The sequence below is a fragment of the Erpetoichthys calabaricus genome, chromosome 2 (genome assembly GCF_900747795.2).
Source record: "Erpetoichthys calabaricus chromosome 2, fErpCal1.3, whole genome shotgun sequence".
In the NCBI taxonomy this organism is placed as follows: domain Eukaryota; kingdom Metazoa; phylum Chordata; class Cladistia; order Polypteriformes; family Polypteridae; genus Erpetoichthys; species Erpetoichthys calabaricus.
In genome coordinates this window covers 177573862-177590992 of record NC_041395.2, presented here as the reverse complement: position 1 = coordinate 177590992, position 17131 = coordinate 177573862, and the positions used below count along the sequence as shown (strand labels likewise).

The 17131-nt window shown below is 37.6% G+C and overlaps 1 protein-coding gene across 3 annotated transcripts in view; it reads right to left on the bottom strand.

The window, feature by feature from the left end:
* The window catches only part of psmd1 (proteasome 26S subunit, non-ATPase 1), a 238805-nt gene extending 228709 nt beyond the window's left edge, over positions 1-10096 (bottom strand). For 2 of the 3 annotated variants that reach the window (XM_051923648.1, XM_051923646.1), the window contains exon 1: positions 9762-9954. In XM_051923648.1, coding sequence (XP_051779608.1) covers positions 9762-9777 — 16 coding nt within the window. In that variant the 5' untranslated portion in view covers positions 9778-9954. The other variant, XM_051923647.1, reaches the window with a different exon arrangement.
* Between the last annotated feature and the right edge of the window lie 7035 nt (positions 10097-17131).

Sequence of the window (17131 nt, the reverse complement as noted above, 5' to 3'; positions counted from 1 at the left end):
CAGAAAGAGTAAATATTTTTTGTAAAACAACTACAATTTATTCCTTTTCTAAGACATGTTCAGTGCAATACAACTTTTGACAAGCACTTCTGGCTATTTTACTAAGTCTAAATGCCTCTTTGGATGGTTGAAAATATGTTGTCAAAATTATAGTTTAAGTTTTTGAAAAATTTGTTCAATAAAAAGGTTCTATATTTTGACTGCATCTGTGATGCAATGCGATTCCTTCTCTTCATTAGTGCCACCCCCTTGAAAACTATCACTTTATGGGGCCATGCAAACCTGTATTAATACTTGTGTGCACATTAAAATGTTTTTTTTTTGTAAAACGTACAATGCTCTTGACAGTGGAATAGGTTATTCTTAGCCAGTAACTGCAGTGGAAAATGTGGTTAACATCCACTCATGCATGGGGGAAAAAAATACCGTTGAATACCATGAAACCGGGATAATTTAGAAAAATACCGTGATATAGAATTTTGGTCATACCGCCCACCCCTACCCAGAATAGTCATATAGTATATAGTGTATATAGTTTCTCAGAGTCACCATGTTGTGCGATAGGTGACTCACAACACAACAGCTTAACAGTGATCGAAAAAAGTAAGTCTCAGTTTCTACTGTGAAGAGTAGACATTGTACAGTCTGCAGTAGTCCACAACTGGTATTTTGAGGCCCTACTTTATCCTTTAAGGAACAGTTTTCTTACTGCCACTCGTCCTGTCAAGTCTGCAGCACAAAAAGTCTCCTCTTCACAACAGAAACTGAGATTTGCTTTTTTCTACCACTGTTAAGCTGTGCTTGAAGATGTTGTGCTGTGAGGTGCCTATCATGCAAGCTGGTGACCCTCAGAAACTTGTCTTCTGATTTGGGGGGGGGGGGGGGGTTGGGACGACTTTGGGTCTGCCAGATCTCTTCCTATCAGAGTTTCTTCCAGTTTCCAATTGTCTTTGGATTGGGTAGAACACCATGCTCACTGACACTTTGATATTTTTTTTGTGCAATTTCTCTAAGTAAAAGGCCAGCATTTCTAAGGGTAATAATGTTCTGCCTCATTTCATTTGTTAATTGCCTTTTTCTTGCCATTATCACTGGAACATTGTCCAAGTAGTACTTCAGAGAGATTGTAGTAACAGAGGCTTTTAAGTAATCAACAGAGGTTGGGACAACTGTGCAAAGTGTTTGCTTCAATTTGCAAGGCTTACTTTACTTTAGGTTGTAACCTATCAGTTGTTACCTGTAGATTTCTCATTTGTAATATTCTGATAATTCCTTTTTTAGATTTTGCTAATCTAAATTTTAAATTTAAATCTCAGGCAGTTTACTGCTTAACTTTTCATCATTTTAAATCATTCATTGCATTTCAACTGATTACATTTGAAGAAAAACTGGAAAAACGTAGGTGAACTAAAACTTTTCACCGGTAGTGTATGCAATCATGTATGCTCTTCACTGCCTGGCAGAGTAGCATCTCACCTTAGACATCGACACCTGCATTCAAGACTATCCAGCTGCATCCCAAAACTGAGAGAGCAAGATCACATGTGGCATCATAGCACCTCTCAGGCGCCAGCTTCTGAGAGGGTAGCCTCTATTATCTGGTAAATGTAATAACATGATTGCTGTTACAATATAGTACAGGCAATACGAAAAACCAAAGGTTCAACCAATTATCTTACCAATAAGCCAGCCACTTTGTGTAATACCATGACATCTGTCAAAAGTCCTTTGCGCCCTTATTGAAATATGATTGGAGTAAATTGCTCCAATTCAGTTAGGGGAGCCTGCCACTGCTGCAAAGTGCCATTTTATGCTGGCAAAAACAAGTTATGTTTTATGTATGTGCACCCATACCATATGAAAATTGGAAGTAGTGCCTTACCGTTTGGTTAATGGCTTCTAGCACAGTGGGTATAACAGAGTGAACCTTGCTCAAGATATTCCTGACCTGTCGTCCAACAGTTCCCTTAGAAGTGACAACAGGTAGTCGATAAAAAACTGACCAAAAAAGTTCTTCAGTGCATATATGAAATATTTTCCCTCTAAAAAAGGAACTAAAAGAGAGTTGGTACATCATATTCACCACTTTTAAGGTGTAACATATTTTTCACATCAACACACATTATAATGATGGCTCGATAATATGTATTATTATGCACGTGAGTCGTGATTTAGTAGGTTTAACTGCATTTCCTTATTTGATCAAGGGTGTGGTTATTTTCTAGCTTTGCAACCATTTCAGTCCAGGCACAGGGCGGTGGGTTACCTGCAACTTTTCACAGAAATGTTAATTTGTAACGTTTTTATTGTACATGAGTGAATAGCACTCTTCTACCACAATATAAACACAACTCGCATCTTGGAAGAGAATATTTTAGTAAATATATGATTTTCTGAAGGATTATATCACGTTGATTCCAATTAGAAGCCAGAGTACATATTGGTTAATAGTAAGCATCTTATTTTTATAAGGTTCCTCTTTTGACCTTTCTGTGACTACACAATATGAGATTTGATTGAAATTAAGTATAGCCCTTGGATTTTGAAAAGTTAAGGTGATCGGCTGTGGTGACCTCTAATGGGAGCAGCCAAAAGAAGAAGATCCATTTCCTAAGCCTGAACCTTTGAAAGTTTGTGACAGGAGCACTGCTGTCATACTGTATGATTCAGGCCATCATATATGATCAACAAGTTGTTGAATATTTTAGGCAATTTTCTCAGCAGAACCAAGGATGATCAGTTCTGAAGAGTTACTTGTTGTATTATTGTACATTTCTGTTTCCAAGCTGGACATTACATGAAATGACTCGGCACTACTTCAGCATTTGCTAGATCCTTTGGACTGAGTAGTACAGTAAACGGTCTAATGTTACTGTGCTTTCTCACCTTTTCAATCCTAAAATTAGTTTGTTTTAGGAGGTGGTTGATTGCGTGGTGGGTGCAGCAACACACCGTACCAGTGCATGCTCCCCAACCATATATGTGGTTTCTTGATACTCTTTGCATATAGCACAGTACTTGGCAGAATATCCTCTGTATTTAATCTGCTGAAAAACTCTTCCAGTTATTTAAACGTTATTTTCTTTATTTTTTTCCAACTATGCGGAAATGGAGATATACTGCTGTGTATCCAAAATGGTGAATTTCGAGGCAAGACTGGTAACTTGGAGGCCAGAATGATGAACAACGACTGAATATGATACAACAGCTCATCAACGCACAAAGACGACATGCAAAAATATTTGTAGTGCGTCTGTTGATCGTGTAGGTCATCCAATTAACAGATTAGTATCAACCTCCCTTTGCCACATTTGGCTATTAGGTCCAACACACCACCTTCTCCTTTTTTCCTCTTAATGCCAATAACAACTGCCACAACTCTTTTTCCATCAGAAGTCTCTCACTTCCTCTGCTATGATATTGTTAGGCATGCAACACTGACACCTACTGACTAGGAGAATATCAACACGTCACCACAGGTATAAATTCTTTGGTCACTGACAGCACACGCACTTTGCATTGCAGTTTGTGCACAGGCTTCATGCAGCAAGTACAAACAAAGCAATCTGGCACACCATAAGTAGCTGTCATTAAAAGAGACATCCAACTTAAGATCTTATTTGAAGAATTGGTTCTTTGTTCCTATAAATTTTTTGATTAGGAAAATACCGCAAGGAACAAAGATCCAGAATACCCATTTACCATGAAAGCGTCTACACAGGGTGATAAGGGAATGATGTGCAGCTGCGTTATTTCGAGATGCAGGAGTTAGTTTTGGTGTCTCACAGATTACTGCAACTCAGTACCCGTAGTGGTATTCTGCATTATTATTACGATGACTCAAAGGAGATTAGATTCATTCCAAGTTTATTTAAAATTTCTAGAAATCACAATACTGTATTGGCACAAAACTCTAAAATTGTATCTGCCTCATCATAAAATGGATCTGAATAAGTGTTTACAAACAGAAAACTACAAGTTACAAATTACATTTACTCACTCAAAAATGCCATTCTCAGTTGTTCTATTTTCCACCATCTTCTGAACAAAAAACAAAAAACAAAAAAAAAAAAAAAACTCGCCATGTGTTATAGAAACTTTCATTGTGGCATGGCTATACAGTGATCCCTCGCTATATCGCGCTTCGCCTTTCGCGGCTTCACTCCATTGCGGATTTTATATGTAAGCATATTTAAATATATATCGCGGATTTTTCGCTGCTTCGCGGGTTTCTGCGGACAATGGGTCTTTTAATTTCTGGTACATGCTTCCTCAGTTGGTTTGCCCAGTTGATTTCATACAAGGGACGCTATTGGCAGATGGCTGAGAAGCTACCCAACTTACTTTCTCTCTCTCTCTCTCTTGCGCTGACGTAAGGGGGTGTGAGCAGGGGGGCTGTGTGCAGCTGCTTCCTGAAGGACATGCTGTACGGTGCTTCGCATACTTAAAAGCTCAAAGGGCACGTATTGATTTTTGACTTTGTTTTTCTGTGGCGCTCTCTCTCTCTCTCTCTTCATGCTCCTGACAGAGGGGGTGTGAGCTGCCGCCTTCAACAGCTTTGTACCGGCGGTGCTTCGCATACTTAAAAGCCAAAAAGCCCTATTGATTTTTTTTTTGACTGCTTGCTTTGCACTCCTTTGAAAAGGAAGATATGTTTGCATTCTTTTAATTGTGAGACCGAACTGTCATCTCTGTCTTGGAGCACAGTTTAAACTTTTGAAAAAGAGACAAATGTTTGTTTGCAGTGTTTGAATAACGTTCCTGTCTCTCTACAACCTCCTGTGTTTCTGCGCAAATCTGTGACCCAAGCATGACATTCTAAAAATAACCATATAAACATATGGTTTCTACTTCGCGGATTTTCTTATTTCGCGGGTGGCTCTGGAACGCAACCCCCGCGATGGAGGAGGGATTACTGTAGTGCCTATTTTGCCTTTTCTTATCATGCATGCAAACAACATGCCATAAAAAGTGCATAACACTGAGTGTTGATTGGTATTGCAAGATTGCAATGTACAGTAATCCCTCGCTATATCGCGCTTCGCCTTTTGCGGCTTCACTCCATCGCGGATTTTATATGTAAGCATATTTAAATATATATCGCGGATTTTTTGCTGGTTCGCGGATTTCTGAGGACAATGGGTCTTTTAATTTCTGGTACATGCTTCCTCAGTTGGTTTGCCCAGTTGATTTCATACAAGGGACGCTATTGGCAGATGGCTGAGAAGCTACCCAGCTTACTTTTCTCTCTCTCTCTTGCGCTGACTTTCTCTGATCCTGACGTAGGGGGATTGAGCAGGGGGGCTGTTCGCACACTTAGACGATACGGACGTTCGTCTAAAAATGCTGAAAGATTATCTTCACATTGCTATCTTTTGTGCAGCTGCTTCCTGAAACGACATGCTGCATGGTGCTTCGCATACTTAAAAGCTCGAAGGGCACGTATTGATTTTTGATTGAAAAACAAACTCTGTCTCTCTCTCTCTCTGCTCCTGACAGAGGGGGTGTGAGCTGCCGCCTTCAACAGCTTTGTGCCGCGGTGCTTCGCATACTTAAAAGCCAAACAGCCCTATTGATTTGTTTGCTTTTCTCTATCTCTGTGACATGCTCTGCTCCTGACGCGCACTCCTTTGAAGAGGAAGATATGTTTGCATTCTTTTAATTGTGAGATGGAACTGTCATCTCTGTCTTGTCATGGAGCACAGTTTAAACTTTTGAAAAAGAGACAAATGTTTGTTTGCAGTGTTTGAATAACGTTCCTGTCTCTCTACAACCTCCTGTGTTTCTGCGCAAATCTGTGACCCAAGCATGACAATATAAAAATAACCATATAAACATATGGTTTCTACTTCGCGGATTTTCTTATTTCGCGGGTGGCTCTGGAACGCAACCCCCGCGATGGAGGAGGGATTACTGTACAAGTATAATGTGCATGCAGGAGGACAATTACATTGGCTTTTTAAAAAATAATGTAACATACTGCTTTGATATATAGTGTGATCAATTTATTTCAGATTTATTGTCTTGTGTACACAGTACAATTACATTCCTATTTGCCTGCAAGCAGTGCTTGATGATAAAACAAATTACTGGCAGTACTTTAGTCAGTGTCTTGTTCCTCCTTCCAATTTGTTATTACTTTTACACAACACTTCTCCTTGGAGGTCAGAGCACAGGAGTATTAATATATGATATCAAAGAGAGGTCCTCTTCAATATAATCTCTTGAGCTCAGTGATACATTAACATTCGATCAAAGGTTTGGGGAACCCTTTAAGATTCAAGTATCACTGGTACAGGCCCACTTCAAAGCACTGCCACACCTTTACTTTCCTGGCCCAGTGCCCAAATCTCACTGTGTAGGTTATGCAAAATATAACATCACAAGGATAGGCTACAGTTGCCCCGCAATCCTGCCCTTGATAAGTGGGGAAAGGAAAACAGATAGTGAATGAAAATGATTGTTCACCAGGCTAATGCAACTTTTCAGCAATGTTACAGTCACCCAAATTATGGACTGACATTCCAAAAAAAATCGAATGAGCAGCTTCAGGAGACCATTTAAAAAGAGTAAATCTGCCAAATACACAAAAGAATTCCAACTTGTATGGCCACAGTGAGTGAACATTTTAAGGATAGTGAGCTACCTAAAAGATGTAAAGGAAGAAAAACCATGGGCACTCAGATTCACCAAGCACTACAGCAGCATAATGTCTCAAAAACCTGTGTTCTTCCCATTCAAACTTTTGTGCATGACGCACTGATCAGGTTGCCTTCCCTCAGCTCCAGCGCACTCCTGCTATACATAGAATCGCACAGGAATCTCATACACCTCCTGCTATGAAGCCGGACAACTTTCTTGTGAGGTGCACAAGATTAAAAATATCATCGACCATCAGTTCTGCCCTAGTTTGTAGTGCACCAGAGTTGTTAATTTAATTATGCAGTGCTTGCAAATTGCATGTCCAATATTAAAATCTTCAGTTAACATTATAAAAACAAAAATGAACCAAAACGCTTGGCTTAAACTTCAAAAAACTATTTGTGAATCTCTGCAGCAGAGTCAACTATGGCTTGTTGTGAGTGCATTAATGAAATGCAGTGTTTTTTTAAGTCCATCACAAATCTTACAACTGCAAAAATTTCCAGAATCAGTCAATAGCACAGGAGCAGGGTATAGTTCTAAAATATGCCTACAAGTCTAATCAGTTGACAAAATCTGTATTTCTGGCATTTATTCTACAATCACACAGGTTCCCCGTCAGTAGACTGTTAATTAGAGGCATTACATTGAACGGTTGAGGTGTTTACAAGAAAGTATCTGTGGGGGAAAAAAAACTTCTGGAGATGCGGCAAATACAAACACTGTGTCATTATTGAAAGAGTTTTTGACCAAAAACAATATGGTTGTTGCCTCCCACCGCTTGAATTTGCTGGATCTTGCTCCCTATGACTTCTTTATGTTCACAAAATTAAAAGTGAGGCTGTAGTTAAGATGATTTGCTACCACAGAAGAAATCCAGGTAAAAATGCAGGAGGCATGGTAACAAAAAATTAGTAGAGGAAATGTTAAAGGACTGGAAGCAGTGTTGGGACTAGTGTATTGCATAGCAAATAAGAGTATTTTGAAGTTGATTGGAAGGTAACTGCCATTAGTTTTAGAATAAAGGCTTTTTTAACAATTCTGGAAAAGAATTCTCACATCTACTCAAAGCACAGAAAAAAAAACCTAGATAGATTTCCTTAATATACGGATGATATATCACGATGTAAAATATTTCAATATTTTTCAATATTGATTTTTCCCTCTGTTCCAGTGGTGGACCTACATTTTTGTGCCCTGAACCTTTAACTGTTATGGGGTCCCATCACATCCAGCAACGAGTTCTTGGTTCACTGTTAACTTATTCAATGGAGTTGTTCCATGACATATCCCCACAAATTTTATCTTTTTGATACATTAATAACCTTTTAATTTGTAACTATTATTTTGCATAGAATTACATTATATGATAATTATAAAAAAAACTTCCCAAAATGTTTAAGTAATGTGGACTGAAGTTTAAGCATCATTAGTTTTATGGTACATCTGTCCCTGCTCATCTCTACTGATTACTTTACAGTAGTACAGTACACTTCAGCTTAAGGACACAAAGATGTGTTTCATGTCTTGCAAGCTAATGCCAGAAATCATGCGTTCAGGTGGCATTTATTTATTGATCTCATGTCAGTCTAGCATTGCCGTCTGTGGAGTAATAATGGCTGAATCTACAGCTCTGTTTTTGGTGCTATGGAAAGACTTTTCACAATTCAGAAAAACAAATACAAAAATGCAAAGACTCTTAATGCCGGAGAAATACTAAAGATTGCTATGACAGAATGGTCTACTGATGGAACATTGCTTGTTATAACAAGCAGAGTGCAATCTGACTATAGTTTCAAAGGCAGGCAGGCAGGCATGTTACTGGTTGCAGCACTTAAACACAAGATGTAATTCATAAAAATTAACTACCTTAAGTCGATTATGGCCAGCACTGAAGTACTGCCACAGGAAGTTCAATGTGTAGATTTGCAGGGAGGAATGTATTCTTTAATACCTGCCGTTTAAGTATTTAATCTTTGTACTAAAACCAAAATATTACGAATTCTATTTATTGGCAGCTGACTCAATTCATTACATTTTAAAACTCATTTATTCAGGAAGGCATTTAATCCACCCTAACATTCTGACCATTCTTTGAGTTTACCCTCTCTGTCTGGGTGCTTAGGATGCGTTTGTTTCATAAATTATGGTAGTTGTTCAGGGTTTTCTTGTAGTATTCCATAAACTTTGTATCTGTATTGTGGTTTATCGTCTGGCTGTCTGGTTATTATTCTAATTCAAACCTTTATGTCTCCTGCATTTGTCACTATTTAGTGTTTTTGGCGCATACTATTTGTTTCTAATGTTGTATATGCTCTGTTGTTCATTTCAAATTTCTATGCTGTGATTTGTGCACGGGACATGCGCTATATAAATAAAATGTTTTGTTATTATTCTCCAGGAGGTTTTAAAGAGATTGATCAAAACCATGCAAACGTATACTATAGAAATTTTATACAAAGTTAACAAATTGTTCAGAGTGCTGAATTTTACTGGAAAGACGGGTTTGTAGGAAACCACAATGTGAACAATTATTACAAGAAATTGTAAAGCAAATAAAATATAAGAAAACTGACTACAAGTCCGATTTATAGCAAAGTACCTGGAGGCCATGCAGGCACTAACAAGACATTTAGGACATTTGACATCTTAAGAAGAGAAAAAATGTAAAGTTTCCCCTTCTACCATTCACCAAACACAACGAAATTTATTCTAAACTAAGTACAAGAAAGTTAAGGGCCTATATAGACTTCCAAATAATTATGACAGGCTATAAAGAATAAACGATCTTCGCAATATGCCTACTCGAAAAGCACACTACATTCTACTCTGGAAGCCTGTCAATGGAAATTGCCTGTAACTCGCTTTTCACATGGATGCGGAAATGTATGAATGTAAAGAAGATGCCGATTTCTTCGCGGAATAAAAGAACCCGCCGAGTCATTGGATGTGCTTTGCCCTTCATATTACATATACATACATATATATGTTCACGTTTTAAAAAGTATTTCTACATTTGTATTCAAAAGTCTAAAAGAAACTTTAGGCAACCCACTGCAAGTCGTTGTGACTCAGCTAAATCCACTAACACGCGCAAATTGGGCAACCGCTCTGCTCACCTGCTGAGGTTATCATGTTTGGCTTCTGTTTTTGAATTCCAATCTTTTTCCTCGATAATGCTGATATCCTCTTTAGGTAAACAAAAATGACCAATTAAAGGAAGTAAGTTGTTTAAAAATGAGGGTTCTGCACCCTAGGCTCTTCGCTATATTGCCTCCTAAGGCTAGTGAAACAATTTTGATTCACAAAGAAAACTTACTCTGAAAACCTCCTCCGAGAACCCACTAGCGTGTCTCAAATTAATCCTCAACCAACTAGATCGGGAAAAGGAGACTTTGAAAATACGGAATATAAAATAAATACAAAAGAAAACGTGTACTTAGAAACATGTGTACTAAGGAGGCGAATGACTAATAAAAAAATTGCTGATTTATAAAATGACGTTGTTTTTGATCAGGCAGAATTGTAGACACCTAAGCTTGAGCTCTACAGCCCTCCCTGTCCTCCGGTAGGATGTCATTAATGTTTCCGGCTGACGTTCAGTCGTTGAAGGAAGCGTTAAGTGTAGACTCATTATGATTGTTTTGAGTTAACTTTTTAATATTCTTTTTATTTAGTATCTCCGTATATTTCTTTATTTGATTGTGATACTGGCGTTTCTGCAGTCTTTCTCACTGTTAAGAAATTCACCCATTTTCTCACCCGCTTAATGTGAATGTAAGCCGGCAGTGGACATGAGCATAGACCATTGGGCACAAGGCAGGAAACGATCCTTTTCAGAAAGCACATTTTTATGTTTCAGTGTTTTTTTTTAAATAAAACTACTTTTTCCATAACATGAAAGTAGAAGTTATATGTAAGTAACCTGTTTGAAAGCCCACACTTCACTTAAGTAAACGGCCTATTTGTCATGTTAATTTACATCACATTAAAATTTTTGATTTAGCAAAGCTATTTGCTTTACCTAACATTGTAACAACCACCACGTGCAAGTAAATTATTACACTAGACAGATTAGATAGAAATTTATTTGTCGCCAGGTGGAAATATGCTTTTTACAAAAGCTCATTGAATAAGTAAATATCCACACCCAGACACTATAGTGTCAGCCCAAACCAGAATGACTAAAAAGAATTAAAACCTCCGATGTGGCAGTTACAGTCACAGGCATTATGCTAGTTTATTACCATTGGTATGAAGGAGCTCCTGCTGGATAAATTGTTTTCTGAATTGTGCAGTATCAGTGTGTCAGACAGAGGAGGCTCAGCGTTGTTCATAATGGTACTCAGGTTTATTTTCATTCTGTCCTTCGCTACTACCTCCAGGGTGTTGAGAGCATGTCCCATAACTGTGTCTATGTTTTTAATCAGCTTGTTGATTCTGTGGGCTTCTCTTGAAGAAATGGATGTTACCAGCCCAGCACATCATCACATAGGAAATCACACTGGCCATTACAGAGTTATAGAAGATGTGAAGAATGTCACTTACCACATTGAAGGAACAGTCTTCTAAGAAAAAAACAGCCAGTTCTGCGCTTTCTTATATAGATCCTCTGTGTTATAAGATGAGTCTGTCCAGCCTATCTTTGGCATGGTCTCCCAAGTACTTCTAGTAATGCATCACCTCCACATCCACTCCCTGAATAGTGACCAGACTTAGAGGCTGTTTGGTGCAGCGAAAGTCAATAACCAGTTCCTTGGTTTTACTGATATCAAGGTGCAGTTCTTTCTGCACCTAGAAACAAAGTTGTCCACCTGACTCCTATACTTTGTCTCATCCCCCTATCAATACATCCCATAAGTGTAGAATCAATCATCTGAGAATTTCTGCAAGTGTCATGGCGTGGTGATATATGAGAAAAGAAGATAGGACTGTTCCCAATCTAACCATAATATATGAGTTAAAAGAATATTATTTTGATGTGAATATGTGCAAATTACATGGCTACCTTTTTATATAAGAAGGTAATGGCTATAGATGAGTCTCTTCTAGACTCATGAATTGATGACAAGCACACTTAAAATATTCAGACGCAATTAAATAAAAAAGTGATCCACCTTAAGGTATTGATGTAACTGAAAACAGGATTTTGTTCCATTCACATGGTAGATGTAGGAACTGACAACCATCACCAAAGTCGTGTGTAATTTACTACAGGATGGAAGAAATTATGTGGATCCCAATAGTTCACAGGAGTTATAAAGAGTTAAAATTACTTCAGCCCACCTTTTTGGTCTCTTGTTTTCGACAATACACTCTGAAATTAAATTCACTGTGAGATTAGCATGATATAACAGATATATTAGTCAAATCCACTGACAAGCATAGCATATCATATGTTAGCATAAATAATACTGTTTACCAGCGACAAGAGAGGATATATTAATTTTTGGAAGTAATACAGCATTCAATCATATCAGGCCACTTAACCCCACATATATTTTTTAAACAGCAAATAAAACTGAAAACAACCTAGTATTTGCATGGTAAAGGACCAGATGCACAGCACTAGGCAAACTTATTTCTAACAGAAAATAAGAAAATAACAAATTTGACAAAAGATAGGAGAATATTCAGACCCTCAAGCTCATTTGTTTAGCTAATAGCTAAGTTGTGCCAGTGTCTCATCCAGATACTTCTTAAAATGGACTTTAATTGACTTTTGCTGTCTAAATCAGGAGTCTTCAGTGTTGGTCCTGAAGGGACATAGTGGCTACAGGTTTATGTTTCAACCAGGCTGTTTAATTTGATAGCAACCCTTGCCAATAGCAGATCTTATTTAATTTGATGTTTTTTTACTATTTTCATTCTGCCATGTCAGGTCATTGTTATATTGTAGATTTTACCCTTTCAAAGGATATCAGCGACATGATTTATATAGCCTGTAGCAGATGAATCATTCTGAGTTGTTCATTTTTTCTCTGTCAGTTTCTTTCCCAATATTTTATTAAAACAAACAGATATTTCATAATAAACACATGCAGGTGTAAATCGAGACAAGTAAGACATGGAATTGCTGGTTCATTTGTATTTTGCATCCTACTGCTAATAATGAGTAGTTCAAGACAACAAATGTGGCTATTTAAGGCTAAATAAGCAAATAAGGGTTGGTGAATTTTAACTACTTAAATAAGGGTGGGGAATCTTTTTTTTTTTATTAATTTTTATTGTAATCATTCCATACAAATAGATCAATTTATAACCAAACAAAATTGAAGACAAATCAAACCCCACCCCTGAGAACGAGAGCTAAGCCAAAGGAGAAAGGGTTAAATAAATATACACCTGTAGGTAAATAAGAGATGGAGAAGGGAATTAAATGCGGTAATAGTTATTTCTCTTATTCTAAAATAATATTGATTAGATCCTGCCAGGTTTTGAAAAAATTTTGTACAGATCCTCTAACTGAGAATTTGATTTTTTCCAATTTCAAATAATATAAAACATCGGTTTCCCACTGACTTATCAGAGGAGAGTTAGGATTCTTCCAATTTAACAGAATAAGTCTGCGTGCCAAAAGTGTAGTGAATGCAATCACCGTTTGCTTGTCCTTCTCCACTTCAAGTTCGTCTGGAAGAACACTGAACACAGCTGTTAATGGGTTAGGAGGAATTGTGATACCAAGGCTGTCTGAAAGGCACTTAAAAATTTTGGTGCAAAATGATGTTAGTTTGGTTCAAGCCCAGAACATGTGACCCAGTGAGGCAGGAGCTTGGTTGCAGCGTTCACAGGTTGGATCTTGCCCTGGAAACATTTTGGACAGTTTTAAGCGAGACAGATGGGCTCGATATATAATTTTTAGTTGAATAATTCTATGCTTTGTGCATATGGAGCTCGAGTGAATTCTCTGCTTTGCTATCTTCCATTCCTTTTCTGATATATTGATTAAGAGATCTTCTTCCCAATGTCCTCTTGGATCTTTGAAAGGTAGGGACTCTAATAGGATTTTATATAATGTGGAAATGGTGTTTAATTCCTCGGAATTGAGCAGTATTTTTTCCAGCATTGTGGAGGGTGCGAGGTGGGGAAATCGGGCAATTTCTGTTTAACAAAATTTCTAATTTGAAGATAGTGAAAGAAATGTGTAGCTGGGAGGTTGAATTTTGAGCGTAATTGTTCAAAAGATGCAAATATGTTGTCTATATAAGGATCTCTGAGCATTTTAATCCCAAAACTTTTCCAGGTATTAAAAACTGGATATGTTTGCGAGGGTTGAAAGAGGTGGTTCTCTTGCAGATTTGCCACAGATAAAAGATTTTCCATCTTAAAATGCTTTCTAAGTTGGTTCCATATTCTGAGTGAGTAAAGCACAATTGGGTTATTAGTATATTTGCGATAACTTGCATTTATTGGAGAGCAGAGCAGGGAGTATAAAGAAGTACTACAGGATTTTACTTCTATTGCGGACCAAGCCTGTGTATGTTCATTTATTTGTGTCCAGGTTTTTATGGCTTGTATGTTTGCTGCCCAGTAATAAAACTGAAAATTAGGTAAAGCCATGCCACCTTCTGCCTGAGGTCATTGTAGGGTCGCTCTTCGGATACGTGGGTGTTTTGAGTTCCAAATGAATGAGGTTATTGTTGAATCTAACTGTTTAAAAAACGATTTATTGATATATATTGGAATGTTTTGAAATAAAAAAAAGAAGTTTAGGAAGGATATTCATCTTAACAACGTTAATTCTTCCGGCTAGAGTGAGATGAAGGGTTGACCATCTATGCAAGTCTTGCTTAATTTTTTCCATACAGACGGCAAAATTTTGTTGATAAAGAGCTTTATGTTTACTTGTGATATTTACCCCTAGGTATTTAAACTGATCTTCTATGGTAAGAGGTAGGGTGTCCAATCTAATATGATATGCTTGTGAATTTACTGGAAAGAGTATACTTTTATTCAGATTAATTTTAAGACCAGATATCTTTTGAAATTCTGTTAGTACTGTTAAAACTGCAGGGACAGTGTTTTCTGGGTCTGATATATTTAAAACCATATCATCTGCATATAGAGAAATTTTCTGTTCCAGTCCTTCTCTGACAAATCCCCTTTATCTGATAAGAATTTCGGCAGTGAACTGCCAGTGGTTCAATGGTGATTGCAAACAGCAGTGGCGACAAGGGACATCCTTGTCTAGTACCACGTTCTAGCTTAAAGTAGTCTGAACAAATGTTATTAATACAAACTGAGGCTTCTGGATTGGTATACAGTAGTTTTATCCATGCACAAATATTCGGGCCAAACCCAAATTTCTCCAATGCAGTGAAAAGGTCGTTCCATTCAATCATATCAAATGCTTTTTCTGCGTCTAATGATAGTAATATTTCTGGGGTGTTTGATTTTGCTGGTGAATATATAACATTAAACAAGCGTCGGAGATTGGAAGATAGATGTCGGCCTTTAATAAATCCAGTTTGATCCAGTGATATTACCGAGGGCAGCACTTTCTCCATACTTCTAGCTAGAATTATTCAGGAGTGAAATTGGTCTGTATGATGCACATTGTAACAAGTCCTTATTTTGTTTAGGAAAGATGGTGATTAATGCTTGACGAAATGTTTGAGGTAGTATTTGGTTGTCTCTAGCTTCTGTAAATGTTGCCAATAAGAGGGGAGCTAGCCGAGTGGAGAATTTCTTATAAAATTCTACGGGGTAACCATCAGAGCCTGCTGATTTCCCGCTTTGAAGTGACTTTATAGTATCTAGTAATTCTGTTAGCGTTAGAGGTTTATCCAGTTCCTCAGCACTTAAAGCATCTATTTGTGGTGTCTGTAATGTATCCAGAAATGCATTAGATTGCGTGTTGTCTTCTTTGAGCTCAGTAGAATATAAGGATTTATAATAATCTCTAAATACGTGCATTATATTTTTATGGTCAATAATTTCTTCTCCATTCGTGTTGGTGATTACTGGTATTGCATTGCGAACTTCTTGTTTGTGAATTTGTTGAGCAAAAAGCTTATTAGCTTTTTCTCCATGTTCATAGTAATGATGTCTAGACTTATCAATAAGTTGTTCAGTTTCTTTAGTTGTTAAGATGTTAAGTTCTGTATGCAGGGCCTGCCTTTTCCAGTGGAGAGCTTCACTTGGACGCTTGGCTTGTTCTTTATCTATTCTAGTAATTTCGCTTCTTAACTCTGACACTTTCCTGGTTTCTAATTTATTTCTGTGGGAAAGAAATGAAATAATCTGTCCTCTTAAGAAGGCCTTTAGAGTTTCTCAGTATTCCTGCAGAAACCTCTGTAGGCGTGTTTGTCTCTAGGAAGAAGCTGATTTGTTTGGATATAAATTCTGTGCAGTTCTCGTCTGCCAATAGAAGAGGGTTAAGGCGCCATCTGCGAGGTGAGTGTGAGGGGCTTAATGATTTTAGCTCCAAGACTAGAGGGGCATGGTCGGAGATAACAATTGTGTTGTATTTGCATGATTTAATTGTAGGCAGGAAATTATTATCTATAAAAAATAATCAAATCTTGAGTAGCTATAATGCACTGGTGAGTAGAATGAATATGTTCTTGAGTTTGGGTTAAGAAACCTCCAGGGGTCTGATAAGTTGTGATCATTTAAAAAACCGTGTAATTGTTTTTGCAGTATTAGATGTCCTACCCCCGTCACAGGAGTCCTATCTAAAAGTGGATTTAAAACACAATTAAAGTCCCCAGCCATTATAATTTTATGAGTGTTCACATTGGGAATGGATGCAAATAGATTTTGCATGAATTTCTTATCATCATCATTGGGTGCATAAACATTTATCAAAATCATTTTACTGTTATATAAGTTGCCCATGACCATCACATATCTCCCTTCAGGGTCCAATACTACATCTGATGCTACAAATGGAACTGTTCTGTGTATGAGAATTCCCAACCCTCTAGTTTTCTTTATAAAGCTAGAATGGAACATTTGGCCAGTCCAGTCTTTTTGTAGTCTGAACTGATCCTTGCTTAGTAAGTGGGTCTCCTGTAAAAATACTATTTTAGCATTTAAGCCTGTTAGGTGAGAGCATACTTTCTTTCTCTTTAATTCGTGATTCAGGCCTTTAACATTCCAGCTCAGAAAGTTAACTGTCCCATCATGGAGACATTGATTCTGAGTTTTTAATGTCATTTTATAGTCTTAACTGGTAATGAGGCAGTTTTAATCTTAGTTTCAAGATTCCCCATGAGTTATTGCATTTTAGGCTATTGTTGCATTGATACTTATAGTTATAGGGATTAGAAGAATAAATTAGATATAGCCTGCTCTCCTTCTCTCCCCCCTTTATCCCCCCACCCTCTCATTTTGCCTCCCCACATGAGGCTTGATCCCACTTTGCGATGTCCCGGTCCTCTGACATACGAAGAGACAGAGCACGTCCAAAACAAAACAAACCCCACCCCGCAGTGGCGTTAGAGAATTAAAGCAAAGAGATATCTATTGCAGCTGAATTCTAAAT